The 22,919-nt window shown below is 38.4% G+C and overlaps 1 protein-coding gene across 7 annotated transcripts in view; it reads left to right on the top strand.

Annotated features, from left to right (window-relative positions):
- The window catches only part of PPP3CA (protein phosphatase 3 catalytic subunit alpha), a 203,683-nt gene that overhangs the window by 128,202 nt on the left and 52,562 nt on the right, over positions 1–22,919 (top strand). For all 7 annotated transcript variants that reach the window (XM_030014151.1, XM_030014134.1, XM_030014115.1 and 4 more), the window contains one exon: positions 17,626–17,750. In XM_030014151.1, coding sequence (XP_029870011.1) covers positions 17,626–17,750 — 125 coding nt within the window. The remainder of the gene's footprint in view (positions 1–17,625; positions 17,751–22,919) is intronic.

The following is a 22,919-nucleotide window of genomic DNA, read 5'->3' as shown; positions in this document are numbered from 1 at the left end:
ATGTATTTTACTCAGGATACACACGGCCTTGGAAGAAATAGTCTTTTTTTTTTTTTTTTTTCGCCTCATTGCAGAAGATTACTGTTCTGTGTGCAGAATGATCATTCTGTTTGTGACAGAAGTTTGGGGGACAGGTAAAAGTGACCTCCTCCAGCTCATAAGGTGCTCCTCTTGCACCTTGCACTTTCCTCTCTTCTCCCACCACTTACACCATTTCTCTGGTTTGAGGAATGTATCCATCAACAATTCCAAAATGTGAATTTTCAGTTTCTAAAGGTTTACTGAATTAAAATGTGTTTTAAAAACCAAGATGCACTCTTGTATGAAATATCTTTCTGTTTTTTACAAATGCTAACAAAATTACTTCATGTTGGTTAGCAACTCAAAAACTGCATCAGCTGATAATGAATATTAGAATACTGTACATAAGAATGATGAAAAACTAAAGTGAGGCTACAAGGAATAGAAACGGCCTTTTAAGATACCCAGTAAACTCTTTTACTGTTGCAGTTTACAATGGGGAAATATTTCCTGATTTCCCAGAAAACTAAAGTAGCAAAAGAGGCTGGTGCTGATTCTCCTACTAAATTTTGATTCAACAGAAAAGCCAAGTTTTGCAGCCTACCACTTGCTTTCATTGTCACTAATTGAGTTTTAAATGTTGCAGTCTGTTTCCTGCTGTAATAATGATTTATATCTTTCTAGTTAATGAGCCTAGATCATTAAGGCCTCCATGTTCAAGGGCTGCCTTGAAAAGCACAGCAGTCCTGCAGTCCACTGAAAAGTTATCTTAAATGATGGTTCTTTACCCTTAAAAAGGAACTTCCCAGAAATACTGTTCTTATAGGTGGCAAATAAAAACCTCTGATAGAGACAGAACCTCAATCTGAAAAAGTATTTTGGCTAGTCAGGTGTGAAATAATCCCATAAATCATTAATATGAACGATCTACACAAAGGCGACAGGGTTAGTCCAGTTCTTAATGACTGTATCTTGTAATGCCTCTTCAGGGATGTGAGACTCTCTTGATGTTTCACAACATCATCTTCTATGCCTGAGAGGACACCATAATTAAAGAAAGGCAAGTAAGATAATCATATTTACTAGCTTTGAGTACCAAACCCACCCAGAAAACAAGCAGTAAGTGTTTCTGGACCAGTATTTCTGGAGGTGTTTTTTCTGAAGAGAGACAATAGTCTGTAAATGAGACCTATGTGAGTTAGTTTGTAAGTGGATAAAAATGTTATTGTGAAGGGACTGCTGAATGCTAGTAAGTTTCTCGGGTAAAAACTGCCCACCAGTTTCTTTAAATGGCAAAAATTCTGTTCTTTAGTTGATACAATTTTATATAAGATAGCTATTTGTATTCACTTATATACAACAAGCCAGCCAAGGAACAATCCTGAGACAAGGAGTACAGTGAATATTAAGAATTGTTGAGCCAATGCAAGTCAGACCTGATTCTTATCATTTACCCATGCTACTGATAGCTCACTAAGAATGTGCAAGTTAAACAGTTTGTTTTTACCAGAGATATGAGTACCTGTAGTAGAACTTTATTGCAACAATTTTTACAGGAAAAAAAGTGAAAACTGCTTTCTTGACTTTTGCAAAGTCACACCATTTTGTGCCTGGTCCAGAAGCCTTGCTAGACTGCAGAAGTCTGTTGCGGTTTTGTTCTTTCGATTGCCTTATTGCTGCTGTTTGTTTGCAAGGGTAGATCAATGAGAGGGGCTCAAAGAAAGTCCTGAGTCCATCCTTGTTGAAGCTCAGAACTGGAAGCTGCTCTTTGCTCAGCTTGGGAGGGACAGCTCAGGCTCTCCCTACATTGGAGCAGGATCTTCGAGACCCTACCCAGATCCTGGGATCCCCTGTAGCTGTGTCCATGGTTTGTCAATCCTTGATGGAAGAGATGACAGTAATGTTGTCCACGGAGAGCTTCTAATCCTTGGTCCTCTAAGAGAAACTGTCAAAACAGCTCCAGCTTTTTAGATCTTTTTTATGCGGTCCCGTTTCAGTGAGTCTTTTAAAAAAGACTTCATTCAAAGCTGAACAGGTGTTTGAAATGAACCAAGACTTTTTTTTATGTATTTAGTTCTTAAAATAGTCTTTTAGACTTCAATAATTCCTAAACAAAGTACTAACATTTATGAAAGGTGACACTCTGTTCTTCTTAGCAACAGTCGTAGAGATTAATTTCATCTTTTATAGTCTCGATAAGATGCTATTCCTGAGAATGTATACTTATCCTCCATATCAGTATTTTGTGACCTAACTAGCTTTTTGTTATATAGCTTTTTACTTTCTTTGGTGGAAAACCTCAAATATTTCCTAGCTCTACATGCATTCTTTTGAGTTAAGAGAATTAATATTTTTTAGATTGTATTTTAGAACTGTGTGTTGTCTGAGACTGCATGAAAAAGGAGAAAAACGGGTTGAAACCCCGTTCTTGTTGACTTGCATTTTTTCATCAGATTCATCAGCTCTGCTTCCTGTGATGCATAGATATCCCTGCTTCTCTTGGACACCAAAAAGACAGACCCACAATTACTTTCTTTTGTGGGTGATGATCTTCTGAAACCTGATTACCTTACTCGTATGTTTTCTGAAGATAAGATCCTATCTGCAATGACTCATATTTTTAGTCATGATGATGATGTGTCTTCCTTTTTTATAAGAAGCTTCTGTTGATTTGGCTTTTTTTTTTCTTTTGGTCACATGCTTTTCAGCTTTCTAGCAGGCTATTTATGGTAGATAGACCGTTGTCAGTTGAAGGTCTAACGAATTTTCTGTGCAAACTTCAGTAACATAAATATTTCAGTTTGAAATATATACACACAAGAAAATCATACAATATTTTCAATAAAAATATAGATTATAAAATTTTTAGAGTACATGAAAACTTTTGGGTGTAATAAATACAGGTTTATGATCAAAGAGGGTTTTTTTTTATTACTTGGCCAGATACAAGAGGCCAAAAAAGAGACTGCCAAGCAATTTCTACAGTTTCAGTTAAGCACAAGCAAGCTTTAACAAACATATGAATACATTAGAATTTTATTATTTTTATGTGCCTGAAAGGTTTCTGCCTTGCAATCACTTCAAATAACCATGCTGCTGCAATCCAGAGGGAGTAGCAAGAAGCCTGAAAAGTCACTGAAGTGCAAATAATGCATTTTTTTCATAGCACGCATTTTTCACTTGACGGTAACAAATCCATGAGAAAACTGTTTCCCTTGAATTGCCGGACTGCTGAGAGACAAATTTGACTGATCAGTTGTACTAACCAATACAGGGGAGAAGCAGCAGCAGCAATCTGTGCTTCATAAAGGAATCTATAACAAGGGCAAAAGACTTTGTTTCATAAAATCAAGGCGGCATGTTGTTGGAAATAAGACCTCTTGCTTGCAAGCAAAAAATAGAATAGCCAGAAATATACATGAAAGAAATAATATAAATTCCATCATGAAAACATGTCTTCAGTGTAGAAGATAGCACGTCAGCTATTCTTCTCCTGTAAAACTACCTACACATTATAGAAAATAAAGGGAATTAGACATTAATAAAGTAATGAATGAAATAGCAAATAAAGGAAAGCTGAGTGGACCCACTTTTTGTAGTGAAGGTCTGTGAACTCAGGTTAGAGTTATGATTTCTTGCCAGGTGCTAGAGTCCAAACTTTCTGGCTGACACCATGTGAATGGTGGTAGTATAAGCTCTCTCAGACAATAACTACCAATTTTGACTCTTGAAAACTTCTCTTAATATTTTTTTTTATTAGCAACAATGTAAAATTTAAACATATGGAAGTATCAATTGACCCATAAAGGCTTATAAACCCAGGGTAGATGCAGACAAAACCATAGTTGCTCAAAAAAGACAATGCAGTCTTGTGCGTTGGCTGTATTCCCTCACCAATAATAGCAATTTTATTCCAAGAAAATTTGTAAAAATGCTGGGTTTAGTGCATTTTCCCCTGAATGTCTGAGAAAGTTGACTCTTTTTATTTGGCATTTGGATTTTTTTTTTGTAGTACTCTGTTTTGTTTCATTTTGTTTTAATGAATATTCAGCTTCCCATGATGATTCACTGTATTAGTCAATGATTTCATTGTGAGAGTGAAGGATTATGGTCAGAGTGACTCCTGTAGTTGCCTTGATAAAGGCCTGTGGTTTTCAGCACTTCCTTGGGTTTTTTGCTTGACTTTGACCAGAGATTGCGCAGCTTCGCTGAGCAGAAGCATGTGCTGTGGAGGTCAATTTGTCACCAGCCCGCATGGGAAGGACCTCACAGCCTGTAAAAGGTGGTAGAAAGTGGTATTTCTCTCTGAAATTTAGTGTTAATGAGGAGTCACAAACACCCCACAGATTAATAACACTCCAGATATGTAGTTTCAGGTTAAACTCTGTAGCCGTGAACATTTCCAAGCGTTTCCTTTTGCCAAATAATTTTTCACCACAAACATTTTCGTGGTCCTTGTTTTCTACAGCTGTGAGCTGAATTCAAAGCTGCAGGAAGTGCATGCTAAAGAAATGGAGAGATGAGAAAAATAAATGCAATTGTTTTAATATCATAAAAAGGATTTTTTTGTGTGTGTGCAGGACAAAAGTGAAGTAAACTGACTTTGATTTGGGGTTAGTATTGTAGTAGTTGTAGTTGGAAAGAACATTTTCTGGAATGAATTAAACTGATAATGTGTTTGATCTTAGCCAAAAGTAGACAATGTTCTTTCTAAAAAATGAGTCATTCTGCAGAGCACGAGAGTTAAAGAGGAAAGTTCTTAACTTCTTCAGTCACTACATGAACACAGTGCTGTGTTAAAAAAGTGTCACCAGTACCCAACTTGCATAGAATAGAAAGAGGGAAATGGTCATCTCTTAGTGCCCCGTTAAAGCATTATTTTGCTGTATGCTCTGACCGGATAGTGTCACATATAATATTCAAAGGATTATGTGCATTGTGGTCTGAAATAATGATCACAGCTCTGGTTATCCCAGTGTGTTGTGGAAGTACAGCTGATATTAGCCCAGTAAGGTTCAGAACAATAAGCATCTCCTGCTAAAATACAGATTTGCCTTTTTGCACTGGAAGTAATAGTCATTTAGCAGTACGCTGCTCCTTAAATGCGTAATGTCTTACAGAGCTGGAGTATTATGCTTATATCTAGTAGTAGTTCACACACCAACCTACCAAGAAGAGCAAGCACAAGGGGACATTGTTTCAGAAGTGACTTAAGCTATTCAAATAAAAGAAAATAAAAAAAAACCAAAGAATTTTTTTCTTGTCTGTCATGTTTTTGAGTTTTCTGTCACCTCATTATTAAAACTAACAGATGTAAGAGATTGGACTTTGTCCCTGAACTAAGACGACTTGAAGTTTACACTGTTTATACTGTCCCAATGCTGAGAGAAGAGTATGAGCTATGATGTTAATACAGACAGGTAAATCTGGAGAAAGAGTTCAATAGGTATTTCCCAATCTTTTGAGAATAGCCAAGAAACTTTACTTGCAACCCAGATGAAATACCAACTTACTTATCAAACAGCTTTTTCTTGGTCAGTATGACTTCAAAAATTGCAAATTTAGGAAGTAGCTTGTTTATCTAGTTCATAGCAGTTTGGAAATCCCTGTAACAGAAGGTCTCTAACAACGGAAGACAAGGTTGTGTTAACTGAGTTGAGCAGAACCAAATTTGGCCTGAGCAACTGATTGAAGTCAATACCAGTAGTTACCCAGTGAAGCTGTGTATCTTCAGCTCTTTGAAGTCAACGGCTAAGTAAGCAGGAAGAAAATGGACATTGCGTAGCCATAAGTTGGCCCAAACACATTCTGGTTTGAGTATTACAGCAGTCAGAAGAGCAGTAGTGTGCAAAGCCAGGTGCTTATCTTTAAAGTCATGTCAGACACAAAGCTTTATTTCATACTGGTATGGCACTCTTTTGGTATAGCCATACAGGTATGGCTACACCACCATCAGTAATGCACACCTACAGCTGCAGTATTGTATTTTGGAAAAACCTATATTTGAGGAGTTTTATGCAATTTTTTTGTCAGAAACTTTGCATGGTTTTGCATTAAAGGATGGTAATTGTTTCTTCTGGTTTGTGGCACCATTATGTCCTGCTGAAGGGATTTGCTCCATTTATGTTTAGGGTTGGAAATATTCTCTCGGAAAAGATGTGGTGTTTGAGGGAATCAGTTGCTGGTCTCACCTCTTGTATTTTCTGTTAAAAGCACATCCTTATTAATGATGTTGCTTTAAGAGGAAATGCATTGTATTTTCAGATACTTCCTTTATTATACATGCTGCATTTAAGTTGATGTACATTATATTTTAAAACAAAATTTTATAAGGTCACATAAACACTGTTTCATATTTAGATTATGTATATGTCCAGGATTATAGTGTTCTATATTCTTTGAAACCAGAAAGTCTGGGAAGTGCTGTGGAAGAAGTAATCACATAGCTCCCACCAGGATTAACGAACTCTTGTAGCTAGATCCTCTGAACTTCCTGAAAATCTTGTCCTTACAATATAAAAAACTGACTCAGGAGTTTATTTGATATCTGTACACAAAAATTTTATTGAAGTCCCAAGTTTGTAAGATTATTTTTCTCATCTGGAACTGTAGCTGGGGGTGTTTGCAGGCTGTGTACATTCTGATTGTATGGTTTGCATTTGTATGATCTGTTCAGCTGAGGCTGATTCAAGCAGTGGAGGCTTTTATCCTACAAGTGCAAAAAGTAAGGTGGTGGAGATAAACGGACAGAGATACTGAATTCACATACACTTAATTCACATACTGAATTTAACCTAATAAAATGATAATGAAATCCTGTTTGGCTGATTGGTAAGATATTAAACATTTATTTATCTCCCCTTGGAATGTTTGGTCTGTAATTATTAAAAATGTATTTGATAATTCTATATTAGAAACCTGAAAGGATGTCATATATGAGATTACTGATAGACTACAGACCAGAACAGTGCCATAAATGCCAATTCAGTATAAGATTCCACCCCCCCCCCCCCCCACCCATTTTTTTAGCCTGATATTCTCTTTGCAAACTATTTTTTGATGGTCACCTTTTCGTCCTACCTCTGTTTCCGAATAGCAGTACTCTGTTACCTCCCAGAACATCTTACTGCATGTGATGTGGTTGGTGGCTGTCTGCAAAAGCATATTTCTTCCCTGTCCCTCCCCTTCTCTGATTTTGTTTTTGGGGTTTTTCCCTCCTTAGCCTGCCATTGGGAAAACAATTCTCAATATGGTGGGAGAGACTGGTTAGTTTGCTTGAGGAGCATGGTGCAGGAGCTAGCCCAAATCTGCCTGGGTGCCACCCCTAATGCTATCCAGAGTACTGTCTGAATTGCATGCACTCCTTATATGCCTAATACAAGGTTATACAAAGAAACATAATTAAGGCTATTCTGTTGATCAATGTGACTTTTGTGTTCATTTTCATAATTTTTATTAAGTAATAGCAGCTTTTTCTGGAACTAGATGATCTTTAAGGTCTCTTCCAACCCAAACCATTCTATGATTCTATGCTTAATGTTGATTTAGGATCAGCATATTAATTTAACTACCTATTCAAGATCATGTTTAGGTATATGTTTTCAGCAAGAGGAAATTAATGTGGTTGACTCCTCCTTGCACTGGCTCCCCTAATTGTCATACGAGCTTTTACCAGGACATACATTACTATGGAAAGCTTTCTCTTAAAAGCACTTTCTTCAAAGGTTAATCATTTTTCACCAGAATGAGATTTGTATAAGACTTTGGTTATAGAATTTAGATTCTATAATTTTAAAAAGTCATCTTCTATTGCTTGAGCTAGAATTGGGAAACTTCCATGTTATTTGCTTTCCTTAACCCTATACCCATATACTAGCACATGAACATCTGTAGTACAGAAAGGTTAGATTAAAATAATAGCTCAAGCCCATTAAAGACATGGGTGCAAAAGCTGAGGTTAAAGCTCAGTAGGTCTTCTCTCCTGGTTCTCTTTGCTCACAGCTCTGAATATAGACCATTAAACCCAAATGCTGAACTTCACAGAATTTCTTTGAAGCTAATTGTGCTGGCTCCTTCCACTTAGTGTGCATGCAAGTATCCATGTTGATACTGCCAGTTGTTTAATTAAGAGTCCAGGAATTTGAGAAATAGTATTTTTATTTTCCCTTAACATCTGGTTCTGGGAAATACAGGCAGAGTGCTATAGATCCAAAGGTAATGTACAAATGCATTTGTTTATGTCAAGCAAATGTTTCTTTTCCACTGATAAGACAAATTTTTGTGCTGAAGGAAGGAGGATGCTTTTTGTCAGAGAGTAATGCTTCTGAGTCTTAATAAAACACTGAGTGGGGTTGGGATGGAACATAAAGCAGGTCTGCAATGGCACAGAATGAGGAAACTGTGACAACAAATGTTATCCTCAGGTGAAAATGGACAAAATGTAATACAAGCCAACATGAATGTCTGGTTTTTGTGGTTGTGTTTTTAGATGCTAGGCATTCATATACTGAAGCTCGACATGCTAATGCTGCTACCCATAAAATCTTGTAAATTGTTGGGTGCATGGAAAGTAATTGGATTGCAGTCTGCTAGGGTAATACTGCTCTAAAATTCTAAAGTAAGAAGTGCAAACAAGGATACTATCCATCAAGCCCTTGTAAATACCGAGGGCTTCTTTGGGCTTTATATAACTATCACTATATCCATGTAATACCACTGCCTTTGTTTTAACTTTACTGGGGCTGGGATTTGCGCTGCTGAGAGAAATACTATCTGTAAAGAAATCTGATCCTAAGAGTTGAATTAAATCATCAATGAAAATTATCACATTAAATTGTGAAGGACCAGCTACAAACTACTTCTAATGGCAAATTGCTGACTCTGGAAGAATACTGTATACAAAAAAACTAACGGAGCTCTCTTCAACCAGATTAGTGAGAAAGATGTAAGACTGAGTAATTCTAATAATGAACCTGTATGTTATAGATGGACAATATTATGGTCTAATCTATGCAAATAAAAGCTATTCCCAGAATAAAACACAGCTTTGAATTTTATGCTTCTTTTTTCTACAGAGCTGAGCATATTTGAGCTTCTCCTCTTCAAAAGCCCTTTTCCCATTTTGCCTAGTTTCACCTTCCCTAAATTTCATTTGGAGCACTGTGTGTATAGCCAGGGTGTGCCTGCTTCTTGTGCAGGACCTTCCTTCCTCATTGAAAGGGCTCTCTTCTTCTGGTGTGTTGAATTGGATGGAGCAATGTCAGGATGTGTTGTTCCCTCTCTGGCTATCCCTGCCCTCCCACTGACCAAACTCTTGACCTTATAAATTATTAAACTTCCTCAGGCCTTTGTTTTTTACATCTGTAAAACTGAGGATAAGATTTCCCTATTGCTATAAATAACCTTTATCTAAGGATATGAGCTGGAAATCCTGACCCATACACCAATGAAGCACTTTCCTCACAAGTAATCCTTCTGATGGGGGTTATTTGCGGAATAAGCATTGCTCCCTGATACTGAGGGTGCATGAACAGGAGATAATGATGGTGCATCTGCTTTTCCATTTGCTGTGTAGGATGCTCAAGGGCAGTGCTGAACTGGCAGGGGAAGAGCCAGTTGTTTCTTTGATGTGTATGGGAGAGAATGCTGTTCTAATCCCATCCCATTTTTTTCTCTCCCCGTGACCTGATTCAGCATCTCCTGGTATATGTGATGAGTGCACCTTTCCCTGTTGATCCTGGAAAAATTCTGTAAAATGTTCACTAGATCACCATGCCCTTTCTACTACAACTCTGCTATGTTACTTTGACCTGGAATTGAAAGTTTTTATTTGGCACCCCACTGCTGTGATACCTACTTACTCTCCTGAAAAATTCAGCTAGGGTAGGAGCGTGGAGATAAGGCATTTTTCTCTGCTAGTGTAGGTTCTACAGTACTTGGTAGAGGCTGTTTCCTGAGACTCTGTTGTTTCTGCTCTCACTTATATATACAAAGGTGCTCCTCTGCTGGCCAGGCTTATGTACATGGGTTTTATTTTGTTTTGAGACACTGCAAATAATTTTGTGATACAAAAAAGTAATTTTGTGGAGCTATTTTTAAAAACTTTGTGCTGAAGATATTTTTGTAGCCTTAACGTCTTGAAGGGTTTGCTGCCACATGGTTTACGGGTTTTTTTGCTTCCTCCTTCACCAGAGAATATTAATGACTGATGTCCTGAAGGTCTTTTCTGATGTGACGTTTTCCATTCCGCACTCGTTTTCACTCTACCTCTTCAAATCAAGTGTCATTAATTTGTTCTAGCCTTCAGGGTATGGTGGGAGAAAACTAACTCCTATTACAAGGAATGAGCGTGGGTTGATCTTTACAGACACTAGCGTTTCAAGTGTTGGCAGAGCAGAACACATTATAGTGTCCTCCTGTGTTACATGGAAAACAACTTTTCCCGAGATGCTGCTTTTTTTTTTTTTTTTTTTTTTCCCCTCAGTACAAAGCAGGAAAGTGGCAACCAAACAACATTGTCAAATGTGGCATTGATGGTCCATTTGCAGTTTCCTTTGCTGTACCTGTATGGCTAATGGTTTCTGGCTTTATCTTTGGTGAAGCAGGCCTCTTTATGAAAATATGTAATTGCAGTTTTTTGTTAATGCCAGTTCACTCTGGTAGTATAAACTCATCAATTTGCATGCAGTGATTGAAAGGAAAAGATAGAAGAAAGCCTATTATAATCATGTTAGATAACCAGATATGAATATGAATGAGATCATGCCTCTTTTGGAAATAAGAGTTGTGTTGTTCAATACACTTAATATAACAAACATTCATATGAAAGCCCATTATTTTGAGTCTAGTAAGTGTTTTCTTAGGATGATAAGTTACCTAGTGAGCTGTCTAAATGATTCTGAGTAAGTAATGAAGTCTGCAAGTTTTTTAAACATCTTGTAAACAGAAACAGAACTGTATGACTCTCAAACAATGTATGTAACTTAACCACTGAGTTCGTGTCTCAAGTAGTGCTTTAGTGAGCAGCTACAAATAAAAAATTTTGGAGTTTCTTCTTTTATTTGGTACTTCTCCTTCCTCCTTGTTCTCCAAAAAGTAAGGAAGAAAATTGCTCAATCTTTAGTGACTAAAAAACAAACAAACAAAAAAAACCCCCACCAAACATGGAAGACACCTGTGGCATTTTAACTTTTCATATTGCTGTGGCAATATATAATGTTCCTCAGAAACACGTACACTTGGAAACAAAGCTCATTCAAGCTCAAAGATTGTGTAATCAAAGACATGTAACTCTTATATGGGACTTGGTTCTTAAATCTTGGGGAAAATGAGAGCCATCTGGTTAATAGTTGAGCCCTTCAGGAGCAATGCAGTAATTTTTCTTAAAGCACCTGAGAATTTCATGCATATAGCTCTTGCAGGTGTTTTCCCTCATATTTATCGGCTGGCTAAGGAAGCTCAGTCTTTTACTCCTCAGCTACAGAAGTTTGTATAGTTTCTGCTTTGCCTTTGTGTGTCCACTGTTGCTTGTAAGTACTCCTTCCTCACTTGGCTTCTTCATTCAGCCTTTGGTAACTTTTCATTGCTTCAAACTACTTCCCTGGAGAAATGGTTGGGACATACTTCTCATTGGGATATGCAGCCTCTTTACTATCTTATCCTGTAGACCTGGACAAATGAGCATCCACAAGTCAGCTCAGACATGTGCAGGTTTACATGGTGCGCTCGTCCCTTTGTCAATAAAGCTTTGTAAGTATCAGGTGTCCCTGGAAAACAGTAAGCTCTTGGAAGCATGGGATAACTAGTGGAATGGTAAGCAGCTAAACACTTCCCAAACATTGTACAAAGCAAAGCCCTTTGCTATTTGCAGTCTGCATTCTGCAGTGTAACTCAATAGGGTGTTTTTCTCCCTTAAGTTTTGCAATATTGCATGCTGCTTTGCTGAAGCACGATCTCTTGGAGCTCAGAGCAAAGACGTCCCTAGCTCAGTGAATGTAAAGAACAAGTTGTCAAGTGATGGATAATATTACCTACACAGTGTTAGTTTCTTCTTTAAAAGGTGTCTTTGCTTCATTCTTGTTAATTGTCATACATGTGTGAGTTTGCAGATGTTGCTTCTGAAGCTGATGCTGGAGTGTTGCATATCTGCTCCTAATCCCTGATGACATCTGAAGATGGGAATATAATCTTGTAATACATGGAATGTAAATTCACTTGAAACGTTAATGGTTATTTTACTATCAGACTGTAATATTATGCCGTTTAACTATATACATGGTAAATGAGAAAATAAGTGCAGCATAGCCAAACTGTTGCAGATAGAAGAATTTTGAATTGACAGTGTTTAATTTATTGTGAATATAAATTTTGTTCTTAATATCCATCTGGAGTGGGAAACCACACAGAATAATCTCTGGACTGAGCTTGTATGTAGTGAAGAGCATATAGTTATCTGAAGGAAGGTATCTGAAGAGCATTGTCAGACTTTTTGTTTGTGCCAATAATCATTGCAATCTAAGTCATTGCTCTACTGCTTTGTCTTCTGTAAATAAGCTGGCAATACCACTGCTGAGCTTTGTGTTTCCTTCACTGCTAGTACAACTTGGAACTTAATGGTTCCTGTTTCAATATTGCTTGTTCCTTTGGCATAAATCAGACGGATAACCTTGTAGTGAAGCCATCAGAAACATAACTGATTTTGTATTAGGATGACAATTTCTAAAAATAAAAAAATGAAAAAAATTTCGGCCTTCTCTCCCCCATGTCCAATTTCTATTTTTATAATAAAATGGTATTTTATAGACAGTCACATTGGGAAAGTTCTGGTACTATAGAGTAAGATGGTGTAGTGGATCAAAGTACCCATCTGTGATAGTTTAACCCCAGCCAGCAGCTAGCTAAGACCCACACAGCCGCTCGCTCACTCCCCCCTAGTGGTATGGGGAAGAAAATTAGAAGAGTAGAAGTGAGAAAACTCGTGGGCCGAGATAAAGACAGTTTAATAGGTAAAGCAAAAGCCGCGCATGCAAGCAAAGCAAAGCAAGGAATTCATCCACCACTTCCCATCGGCAGGCAGGTGTTCAGCCATCTCCAGGAAAGCAGGGCTCCATCACGCGGAATGGTTACTTGGGAAGACAAACGCCATCACTCCGAACGTCCCCCCCTTCCTTCTTCTTCCCCCAGCTTTATCTGCTGAGCACAATGTCATATGGTCTGGGATATCCCTTTGGTCAGTTGGGGTCAGCTGTCCCAGCTGTGTCCCCTCCCAACTTCGTGTGCCCCCCCCAGCCTCCTCGCTGGTGGGGTGGGGAGAGAAGCAGAAAAGGCCTTGGCTCTGTGTAAGCCCTGCTCACTGCTCAGCAGTAACGAAAACATCCCTGTGTTATCAACACTGTTTCCAGCACAAATCCAAAGCAGAGCCCCATACTAGCTACTATGAAGAAAATTAACTCTGTCCCAGCTTAAACCAGCACACCATCATAACAAGTAGGAAAGGCTGCTCAGAAACATGATTTCTCAGTAATTGCATGGGCAGTCCTGTGAATCTTTTGGAGGGACCCATGTCTTCCCTGAAAACTTCCTCAACAGAGATAAATTTCTAAGGAGTCCACAAACAACCAGTGTTTCTTAAACCTTCTGGCTGCAGCAATGAATTTAGTAAGAGATGAGTTTAAAACAGCTTAAAAAAATTCTTTACATAGAAATTTAAGGATATAAAGGAAGTTGAAAAGCACTGGATAAATTAAGCAGTCTTTTTAGGCAAAAAAAATATGCTGTCAGATTATTTAGTTATCATAAATTGATGAGTCTAAAAAGGCCATGACTTGATGGCACTTTTGGGAAACCAGTAATATAGGAAAATATGTGAATTTCTAATAGAAGACATACCACCCACCTTTCCTTCTTTTGATAAATTTGTTTTGTGTGAACACAGCTGCTTTTAATGTTAATCCCACACGTATACAAGCTGTGTTTTATGTTTCCTGTGTTCATACTTTAAATCCATAAGTGCGCTGATCCTGAAGATCTTTATTAAGAATTGAATTTCCTGCTTCACTGTGCTGGGTTTTATTTTGTTGTTGTTTGATGGAAAAATGTTCATATGTCATTGAATGCATTGGTCAATAGCAAGTGCTCCAGTACCAAAAGAGGGCCTGCTCAAGTATAAAAAGGACATTTTTGGCAAAATTAAAAGGAATGACAGATCCAATGGTGATGCTTGTACAAGAGTAAACATGAATGTATAGTAATTAGTGTGCTCTCAAAATTTTTTTCTGTAAACATGAAGGGGGAAGGTAGTGAATTTAAAAAAGAGTTTTGTAGAGGCAGCGTGGAATGGACGTGGAACCTCTCCTGTGGGCTTTTGGTGGGACAGTGCTGCAAGGCTCTTTGTTAGTGAAGGGAAGCTGCAAGACAAGACATGAAGGGTATGGCAGAGTTATTTGCTTATGGATGTTTCTGCTTCTATGAATGGAAATATAATGCTGGATCTCTTCTGCTGCCACCTAATGAAAGATAAAGCATTGATCCAGCTGCCTGGGAAATCTTCCGGTTTAGAAATTCATAATGGTTGGAAAAGAAAGGTGGCAGAACTATAGGTTTAGAAGCAGTTGCTTTCAAACTACAAATGTAGTATAGTACTGTATACATACAAAATTGTCCTTTAAGTTATTTGTAAACAAGGCTATCCATCAGAATGTGAGCACACAGGCTTTTTGTTGTAAGGACATTTCAGGTTTATACACACAAACCTGGAAAGTATAAGATCCTTAAGCTATTCCATGCTATTCCAGGAAAATACTAATTGGATTAACCATATGCAACATTGTGGTTTTTCAGTAGGAATTCTGGGATCTGACCATAATAAATTAAATCTCAATGTTAACTCTTAATTTTGAGTGTCTTCTCTTCCTCCCACTGCTTTTACCTGCTGATTTTAAGCTTCTTTTTTGGAACCACTTTAATTGCTTGGGAAGGTTGGGTCTGAGGGCTTTTTAGCTTTCTTCTTTTTTTTTTTTTTTTTTTTTTTTTCTCTTCCTGGATATATTTCTGCATCTGTTGTCCAGTATGAAAAGAGTAGGCTCCTGTGTGCAGAGTGCCTGGAATATCCATTGAGTATCGATTCTCAAGTCCAGTTCAGAATTTTGCAAGTCATGGGATTGTAGGGCTCTGCACTTCTTATTTCTGTCCTCTTCATTGGTTTGCTCTCTGCTTTTTGGACTTGTGACAAATTCATGGGCATACACCTACTTGGAGAAAGCTCTCTAACCTTCTTGGTTTCTCTGTAATGGCCTCAATGTATTTTCCTGTTCACACATGTCTGCATAACAAACAAACAAAAAAAAAGGAAATTAAAAAAAATCTTGTGTCTTTGTGCTTTAGTGAAAGAGCAAAAGTTAAATCCATTTAAAAATCTTTCAGCCTTGTTCAACTTCAGTTTTTGCAGTTGGAGCAAATGGGGGTGGGTGATAATTGGTAGAACTGTACAGTTATATAACTAAAAGCTTTTCTGCTGGAAGTTAGGAGAGCAGATTGCTTGGCCATCAATATGCGACACGTGTTCTTAATCTTCCCACAGTGTCCATGCAGAGGAGTACAGTCAAGCAGTGTATATTGGTTTGGTAGATCAACGTGTTCAAATAAAAATGCTATCAAAAAATTTCATTTGGGGTACTTTTTTTTTTTTTACAGAAAGAGGGGTGGTGTTATACCACTTGAGGATTTAAATAATATTTATTTTGCATAATTAATGATATATTATTCTTAGATAGGAATTATAACTGTTGGTGTCTTTCAACATGAATGTTGTCATCTAAAACTCTTGGGGAGGGGGAATCAACTAGGAAAAAGAGATTATACAGTGTAACACAGTGGTGATAAGAGTACTATATGCTATTTTATGGGGCAAATGCCCTGTTACTGTCACAGAAGGATGCTCAGCTAGCCAGCGCTCATGAATTGTGTCACCAATTTCACATAAATATTAAAGAAAGCAGTGACTGGGACATCAGTGTTTTTCTTCTTTGCCCGAGCGGGGGTTGTTTGGTTGGTTTTGATTTGGGTGGGGATTTGGGGGTTGGGGTTTTTTTTAGTTTTTTGATAGAATGACGATATTATATTGATCCTATTGTTAGTGTATACGTTCAGAGAAAAGTGATGCAAGTAAAAAATACAATGTGACACTGGACTGAGATGAAAGACAATAACATATGAACACCGTTTGCACTGCGAATTTGTTGGATTTGGCATTACAGCTGTTCTATGTAGTCCTTTTATATCTATGTGGAGACGTGACTTTAGCTTCTCCATGGCATGCGATAAATGTGAGGTTTGTTTATCTCTGATAGAACAAGACCTCTGTATCAACTTCTAGATAAAAGCTCAAATGAGAGCACTGCTTGAATACAAAAGCTTGAACCATGACATCAGAGAGAGCATCTGAAGTCTTCTGAATTTAGTGTTAGCAGTAAATAAGAAGCTGTGCTGCTGTTGCAAGATAAGGTCTATCTTGGGCCCTTAGTTTATTCAGTTTCTCCATAATCATCCTTCCAGTTTGCAAATCAGATTTTTTTTTTTTTTTTTTTGGTCATTGAAGGGAGAACCAGTCTAAACTGACCTCAGTAACAGTCAAGGCCGTTAACATTTTCTTTAAGGATCATTGCCAGTACAGGTCTGGGCTTGGCCCCAAACTGTGGGGTTCTCCCCCTCCCTTAGGTAGAGCAAACAAAGCAAGGCGAAAGGAAGCAGGTTTTGGCACAGCACTGTTAGTTAAGCTTCCACAGGAGCCTCCAAAAGCGTTGCCTGCCTTCCTGCAGATGCTTAAAATCACCCACCACAGAGTTTGCAATTTCACAAGATAGCCGAGCCGATCTCGTAACTCTAGGGCACAAAAAGAGGCATCCCTACTTAGCCCCGGCTGCACATCACTTGTGCTCTCTCTGTCGTGTTTATTGGGAGCTGCTCTTTTCAGAAGCCACTTGTTAGATTGACTTCATTGCAATGAAGTGAAACGAATCGTAATTATATGAGGTTAAATAGAGTGGTAGAGGTTAAAGCATGAAAAATCAGTGTCCTCTCGTGTAAGACATGCTTTGGGAAAGCAAGCAGGCCATTTTTCTATACAGAAGTCAGAAATTTGTCAGTTTAACCAGTGGCATATACAGGACAGGCATGCTTTGCATGTTACGGAAAGCCTGCTGGTGTTTGTCTGGGTTTAAGATTAGGAGAAATAGAACAGTGATGTCGAAAGAAAGGGTGACCTTGCCTGAACATGTTCTCTTTTTCAGGATGACTTTGGTTTCTCTTACTACTATTGCCAGTATTATGTGCTGTGCTGGGCAGTAGGAGGAATGGACAGATACCTATGAAAATAATTATAGGTCAAACTTGCCTCATGGCTCTCCTTTAATTAATTGGTAGCCTTTTGCACATACATATAGGGATGCACATCATAAAAACCCAGCTTCTGCTGAGCAGCTGCCAGCTCTCACTAGTCATTTAACTAGAGGATGATGCACAAAATTGTCATAACAGTGACTTCAGAATGCATGTGCCTAAGATGATCTTCGCATGGTGAATCTGAATATTGCTCTTTTTCTCTTTCAGTTTGTGGAGACATTCATGGTCAGTTCTTTGACTTGATGAAACTGTTTGAAGTGGGAGGTTCTCCTGCCAACACGCGGTATCTCTTCCTGGGGGACTACGTGGACAGAGGGTACTTCAGCATTGAAGTAAGTTTCTTATTTCTATTTTTGGCTGCAAAACTGCTTGCAGCCAATTGTGTGTATTACTGGTTTGTAATTTAACCAGTTTGGGAATACTGAAGCTCTTTGAAGATACCACTTGTGAGCAAAAGAAGTCCACATTAATGTCACTGTTGGTGTTTTCATAACGGTTGCTTGGTATCCAGGAAAATCCCACCATATCTGTGCTGGAAAGCTGATGGAGAATGGACTTTGGTGCTAACTAGTGGCCATCCAAATATAGCACAGAAGGCAGTCTGCTCTGTAGCTTTCGCAAGCTAAATAGGATGAATAGAAATGAGCTATTAGACAAGAGACATAGCAGAAAAACTAAAGGAACAACTCATAGTTTAGTTTGACTTTTAGGTTTGTCTGATCTGAGTCTCTTGGATGCAAAATTTTTGAAAATGCAAAGACTAGATAGGGAGTAAATGGGACAAAAAGCCAGCATATAACATGCTGTGCTGGAGAGAATGACTGAGTTCTGTTTAGATATGGCATGCAGGAATGTGTGATTCCTGGCTTTTGATGCAGCACTTGAATCCACAGAGAAGTGATGCACATGTGCTGTGTTGAAGGTGCTGAGACCTGGTGCAGACTCCAGTATCAAGTTATAGAATGTGGAGGACAAATGACAGCTTCTTTAGCTGGCTTGTGAAGGAAACGGTGTCCTGTCCAACCTGCCCACCTTTGACTAGAAGCGAGTCAAATACCAAGCACAAATCCTTTGTTCCAGTGCTCATAAAACAAACTGGCTTTTTCCTTCTGTTCTCTGTTGCTGCTTGGTTATGCAAACTGACAGATGAGGTGCCCAATTATCAAATAAAACCTAATCTGGATTTGTTCATCCAGGTCATAGTTGATCTAGTCACTGAATGGTCAGTCAGAAACCCTTGCAGCAGCTTTTGAGCAACAGCTTGACTCCCTTCTCTGAAACGTTTAGACTTTAACACCCTCTGAGTCAAGGGAGAATACCTTGTGTGCCTGTGACTAGATAAGATGGCAGCATGTGAGAATGTATATACTGCCGTTTCATTCTTCATACCAGTACTCTAGTACACTGTAGCCATGTTGATATAAAAATATGTAATCCCAAACAGCTGAGTTATTTATAATGTTTTTGTAAAATCGATCATCTTGCCAGTTTTATATTTATAGTATGAAGAGAAGTTTCTTTAAAATAAAATTCTGTAAAACTACTTTTGCTTTATTAGTTGACTTCAAAACTTAATTTAAAATGTTAACGGAATCTTTGGGAGGTGGCACATTTTACAAATAGAAATATGCTGTTCCAAGTGCAAATGCTCTAAGAACTTAAGAATTGCAAGGTTCTTTTGCCCACCTTCCAAAAATCAATATAGTTAGGATTTAGTGTCATACTGAAGTCAGCACTTTGATCATTATTTTTTTGAGCCACGTGTCCCTGCTTCCTCCCTTCTCTGATCCACGGTGAGCTGTGACCTAAATCATCACTGTGTGGATTACCATGCTGGATCGCTTGGGAAAGGTTGGGAGTGTGGGGGGTGGCTTCACAGGCTTAAACTGTTGTGCAGCTCAGTCTGGAATTACCATTTTTCAGTTGTGATAACCTAGTTTGTATCTCCTGTAGACTTTGACCAAGCCAAGTTGTATGTGGAAGAGGAGAGTTTTGTCTTCATTTCTATATGTGTTTTTAATATAAGAAATAGAACAAGTGGATTTGCTTCAGCTTTCAAATGCTTGTCTGACAGTTTGCCAAAATCTTCTCCAGGGCTATTACTGATTAAAGACAATAGCAAGCCATATAACACAAAGCAAAATAGCTTATGGGTGGGGAATAAGCCCCTTAAAATTACTCATTTAGCAACCTGCACATACGTATTTAGCAAATTATATTCTGAATTTAGTTTTTCCATTCTGGAACACTACTTTTTCACTGGAAACAGCACTGCTTTCTGCTAGCGCCAAGGAAATATCTGAGCTGTCACTTATATTATTCCTTTCTGTGTGTAAGGTTCTCAAATTACTACTTTTTTGGTCACATAACTGATTCTCCCCACCTGTCACCTTGATTAAAGAATGCCTTTGAAAGGAAAGGCAGGTTTCTGTTTCATAAGTGTATTTGGATGAAGAGCTATGCATTCAAGCATGACCTCAGCACAATAAGTAGTGACAAGGAAAGGAAAATGGGGAAGAATGCAACTTGGCATGTTAAGAGGCGGATGCTTTTGGTGGAGAAGGGGCCCTGAGCACGTCTAGCAGGCACCAGCTCTTGCCTGTACTTTGTGCTGGAGAAGTTGTGGTGGTCAACAGTCCTAGCCTGATCTCAGTGTGTATTTTTACCACATCAGTCACGCTGTGATCTTTACTCCATCGATCTTTTGGCTCCTCTTTCTACTATGTAGACATGAGACTATTGCAGTTCTGGGGTCTTTCCAAAAGAATTAACTAGCTGGTCCAAGGTACTAATCACGAGTAATATAAGCTTTAAAAAAAAATCCATTCGATTGCTGTGATATCTAGCGTAAAAGTGACACCATTGAGCCTAGACTTAGATGAGTTCTGGTAGTGGGCGAGATAATCCTTGTCTGTGGGCTGCAAAGCATTTGGGATTCTTCTGGATGAAAGGTACTATATAATGTAAGCTATTATCATTAAGAACAGAGGAAGAAATTGCATAAGGTAGGTGGAAGGCATTTGATAATGCAGAGGAAAGAGAAAAGCATTCGTATAAAGCACTCAGCAGAAATGACAGTCCTTGCCCCTTGGAGCTTTTGATCTTGGGGCTCAATCCTTCACGTGTGTGCTCCGTTTTTACCAGAGTTAGCTCCACTGTTTGAAGGGTGGTGGGGCAGATGCATGTCTTTAAAATTAGTTCTAAGCAAGGTGTCACAGGATAAGAGACTAATAAAGGAATTACAACGGGTAAAAAAAAAAATGTCAAAATTGTAGATAGGACGAGACGAGGTTTTTCGGCACAGATCAAATCTTTATCCTGTAGCTGCACTCTCTTTTCCATTTGATCTTTTGGCAGAGCCTGTGAGCATTTCTTCACTTAGAATAACAAATTTCTGCAAGTTGCAATATCTGATACAGTGCACTTGTTTCCTCGGCTCCATAACTGATAACGTTTCCCTGTTGTGCTTGTGCACTGTTCCAGGGCTTTGACTCCAGAGTAGAAACCCCTCAGTTCTTGCTTTCAAACAAGTTTTATGGTCATGGAGAAAAGAAACCCAAATGGTAAAAACAGAGGGCTATTTTTAAATCCAAAGAATAGTTACAGCATAAGTGCTTCTGCAGGAATGGGCTGTAAGGAAGAATGACTAATCTCTACCTGAGACTGAAAACTCTCTTTTGAAAGGCAGACATAAATGCCATGTGGTGTAGGGGGGAGTATACATATAGACTGCTTCTCATCACAGTCTTGGAAAAATTACAATCAGTGTAAATACTGACTATAATGAATTAATAATATTATGTAAATGAACTGTTGGAATTGTTCTCCTGCTCAATCCCACATAAAAACATACAAGCTTAAATGTCAGTTGAATATCATAAGGTACATACTGATCATTTTTGACAGAACAGATAGTTTAGATATGGAGAATTAAACCAACGTTCAAAATGAACAAAACTTGAGTTGTGTTTTAAGGTTCAAAACATTTGTACATCTTCATTTCCTGAATGCAAAGACTGGAATTCCAGAGGGAGAAACTGGTTTTGTGGTATTTCTAGCAAAAACAAAGTGAGGTGTTTAGAGTGAGTCTGGAATTTGACCATCGGACCTTGCATCAATTAAAAAAGCATCTCGCACTTGAGATGCTTCTGAACTCAGTGAACTGTTTGAAATTATTAACTGGTCTCTCCCAAGAAAAGAATTACACATAAATAAATCTGTGTTAGTAAACTGTGGGTGAAGTGAATACTGGTGAAGCCATGTGTTTGTTATCTCTCAAGTCTCCGTGCACTTTCTAGGACTTTATTGGAAGAATAAATACCTTTCAGTTTCCTCCATTGGTCTAGTGTGTTAATGTTTCCCAATAAACAGCTTGATTTAAAATAGTTTTGGCTCGTCAGGAATAGTTTACCGGTGAAGTCAATTGTTTTTTTCACTTCTCTCAGAGCAAAAAAAATCCTCATACCTTAATTATCCTAAATTTCCTTGCCCTTTTCTTCCATGTAACAGTAGCAAATATGGTTCTCTGAGCAAAAACTTGCTTCTTGTAAGATCTCATTTTTGCTGGGCAGTGCTCCTCAGAGCTGTGAATATTCAGTAGTTCAGCAAATTCAGATTATTTTTGTATATATTAGATTTCCAGACTGGAACATCTGTTTGTGTCAGGGCCGTCCTTGCAGCTTGCCTGGTCCTGTCCCAGCTCTTCCCAGAGTGAGTCCCCAACATGCCAAGAACCCCTTTTGGCTGCAGGGAGAGAACATGGGATGGTGCCCTGGAGGTCACTCGCACCATTTCCCCTGCACTGCTTCCATCTCTCTGAGGGACCCATCTCCAGAGAAAAAAGCTGGGGCCAAGAAACGAGGTCCGAAGAGGAGAGCTAGAAACCAGCACTTGGATACCTCTTTAGAAAGTATTAGCTGTAAGAATTAGAGGAACATTTAAGAAAAAGAATTTTCTAGTCACTTTGTGGTTGACAAAGAGGTCCTTCCTTTTAGAGACATTTTGAGGTCCTTCCAAGGGCTGAAATGGGAGTAATGTGGTCTAAACACTAGAAAAGAGTATATGGCAAGTAGCAACATTTTGCAGGTGATCACTTTTAATATTATCATCTGGGAGACTAGCTAGAAGAGAGTCTTGCAATAATTGAAGTCTAGAGGTGCTAAAGTACTGTGCAGGTGTCAAAACAAGATCCCAAAGCTGGTTGGGAATATTCAGCAGATTAAAAAACAAAACCCAGAAGCTGAATAATCAGAATGAGATTCTTAAACATTTTAGAAACAGCTGAGACCCTGACCACGAGGAATGGATTCACTGTTACTCCACGAGAAGTCTATTTCCACAGCAGTAACCTTTTTAGTTTTTAAATGTGCAACCTGTATGTACATGAGCACTGGTTTTAGAAACACAAAACCCAGGTAAAATAAGAGCATATTCACAAAAATGTTGTGGCAAAGACTGTAAGTTGTCACTGACGATCTGGTTGATGCAAGTAACGCTACCTT

Source organism: Aquila chrysaetos, chromosome 1 (assembly GCF_900496995.4).
Source record: "Aquila chrysaetos chrysaetos chromosome 1, bAquChr1.4, whole genome shotgun sequence".
Taxonomy (NCBI): Eukaryota; Metazoa; Chordata; class Aves; order Accipitriformes; family Accipitridae; genus Aquila; species Aquila chrysaetos.
Note: the sequence above shows the minus strand (reverse complement) of the source record. Positions and strands in the feature narration are given on the sequence as shown.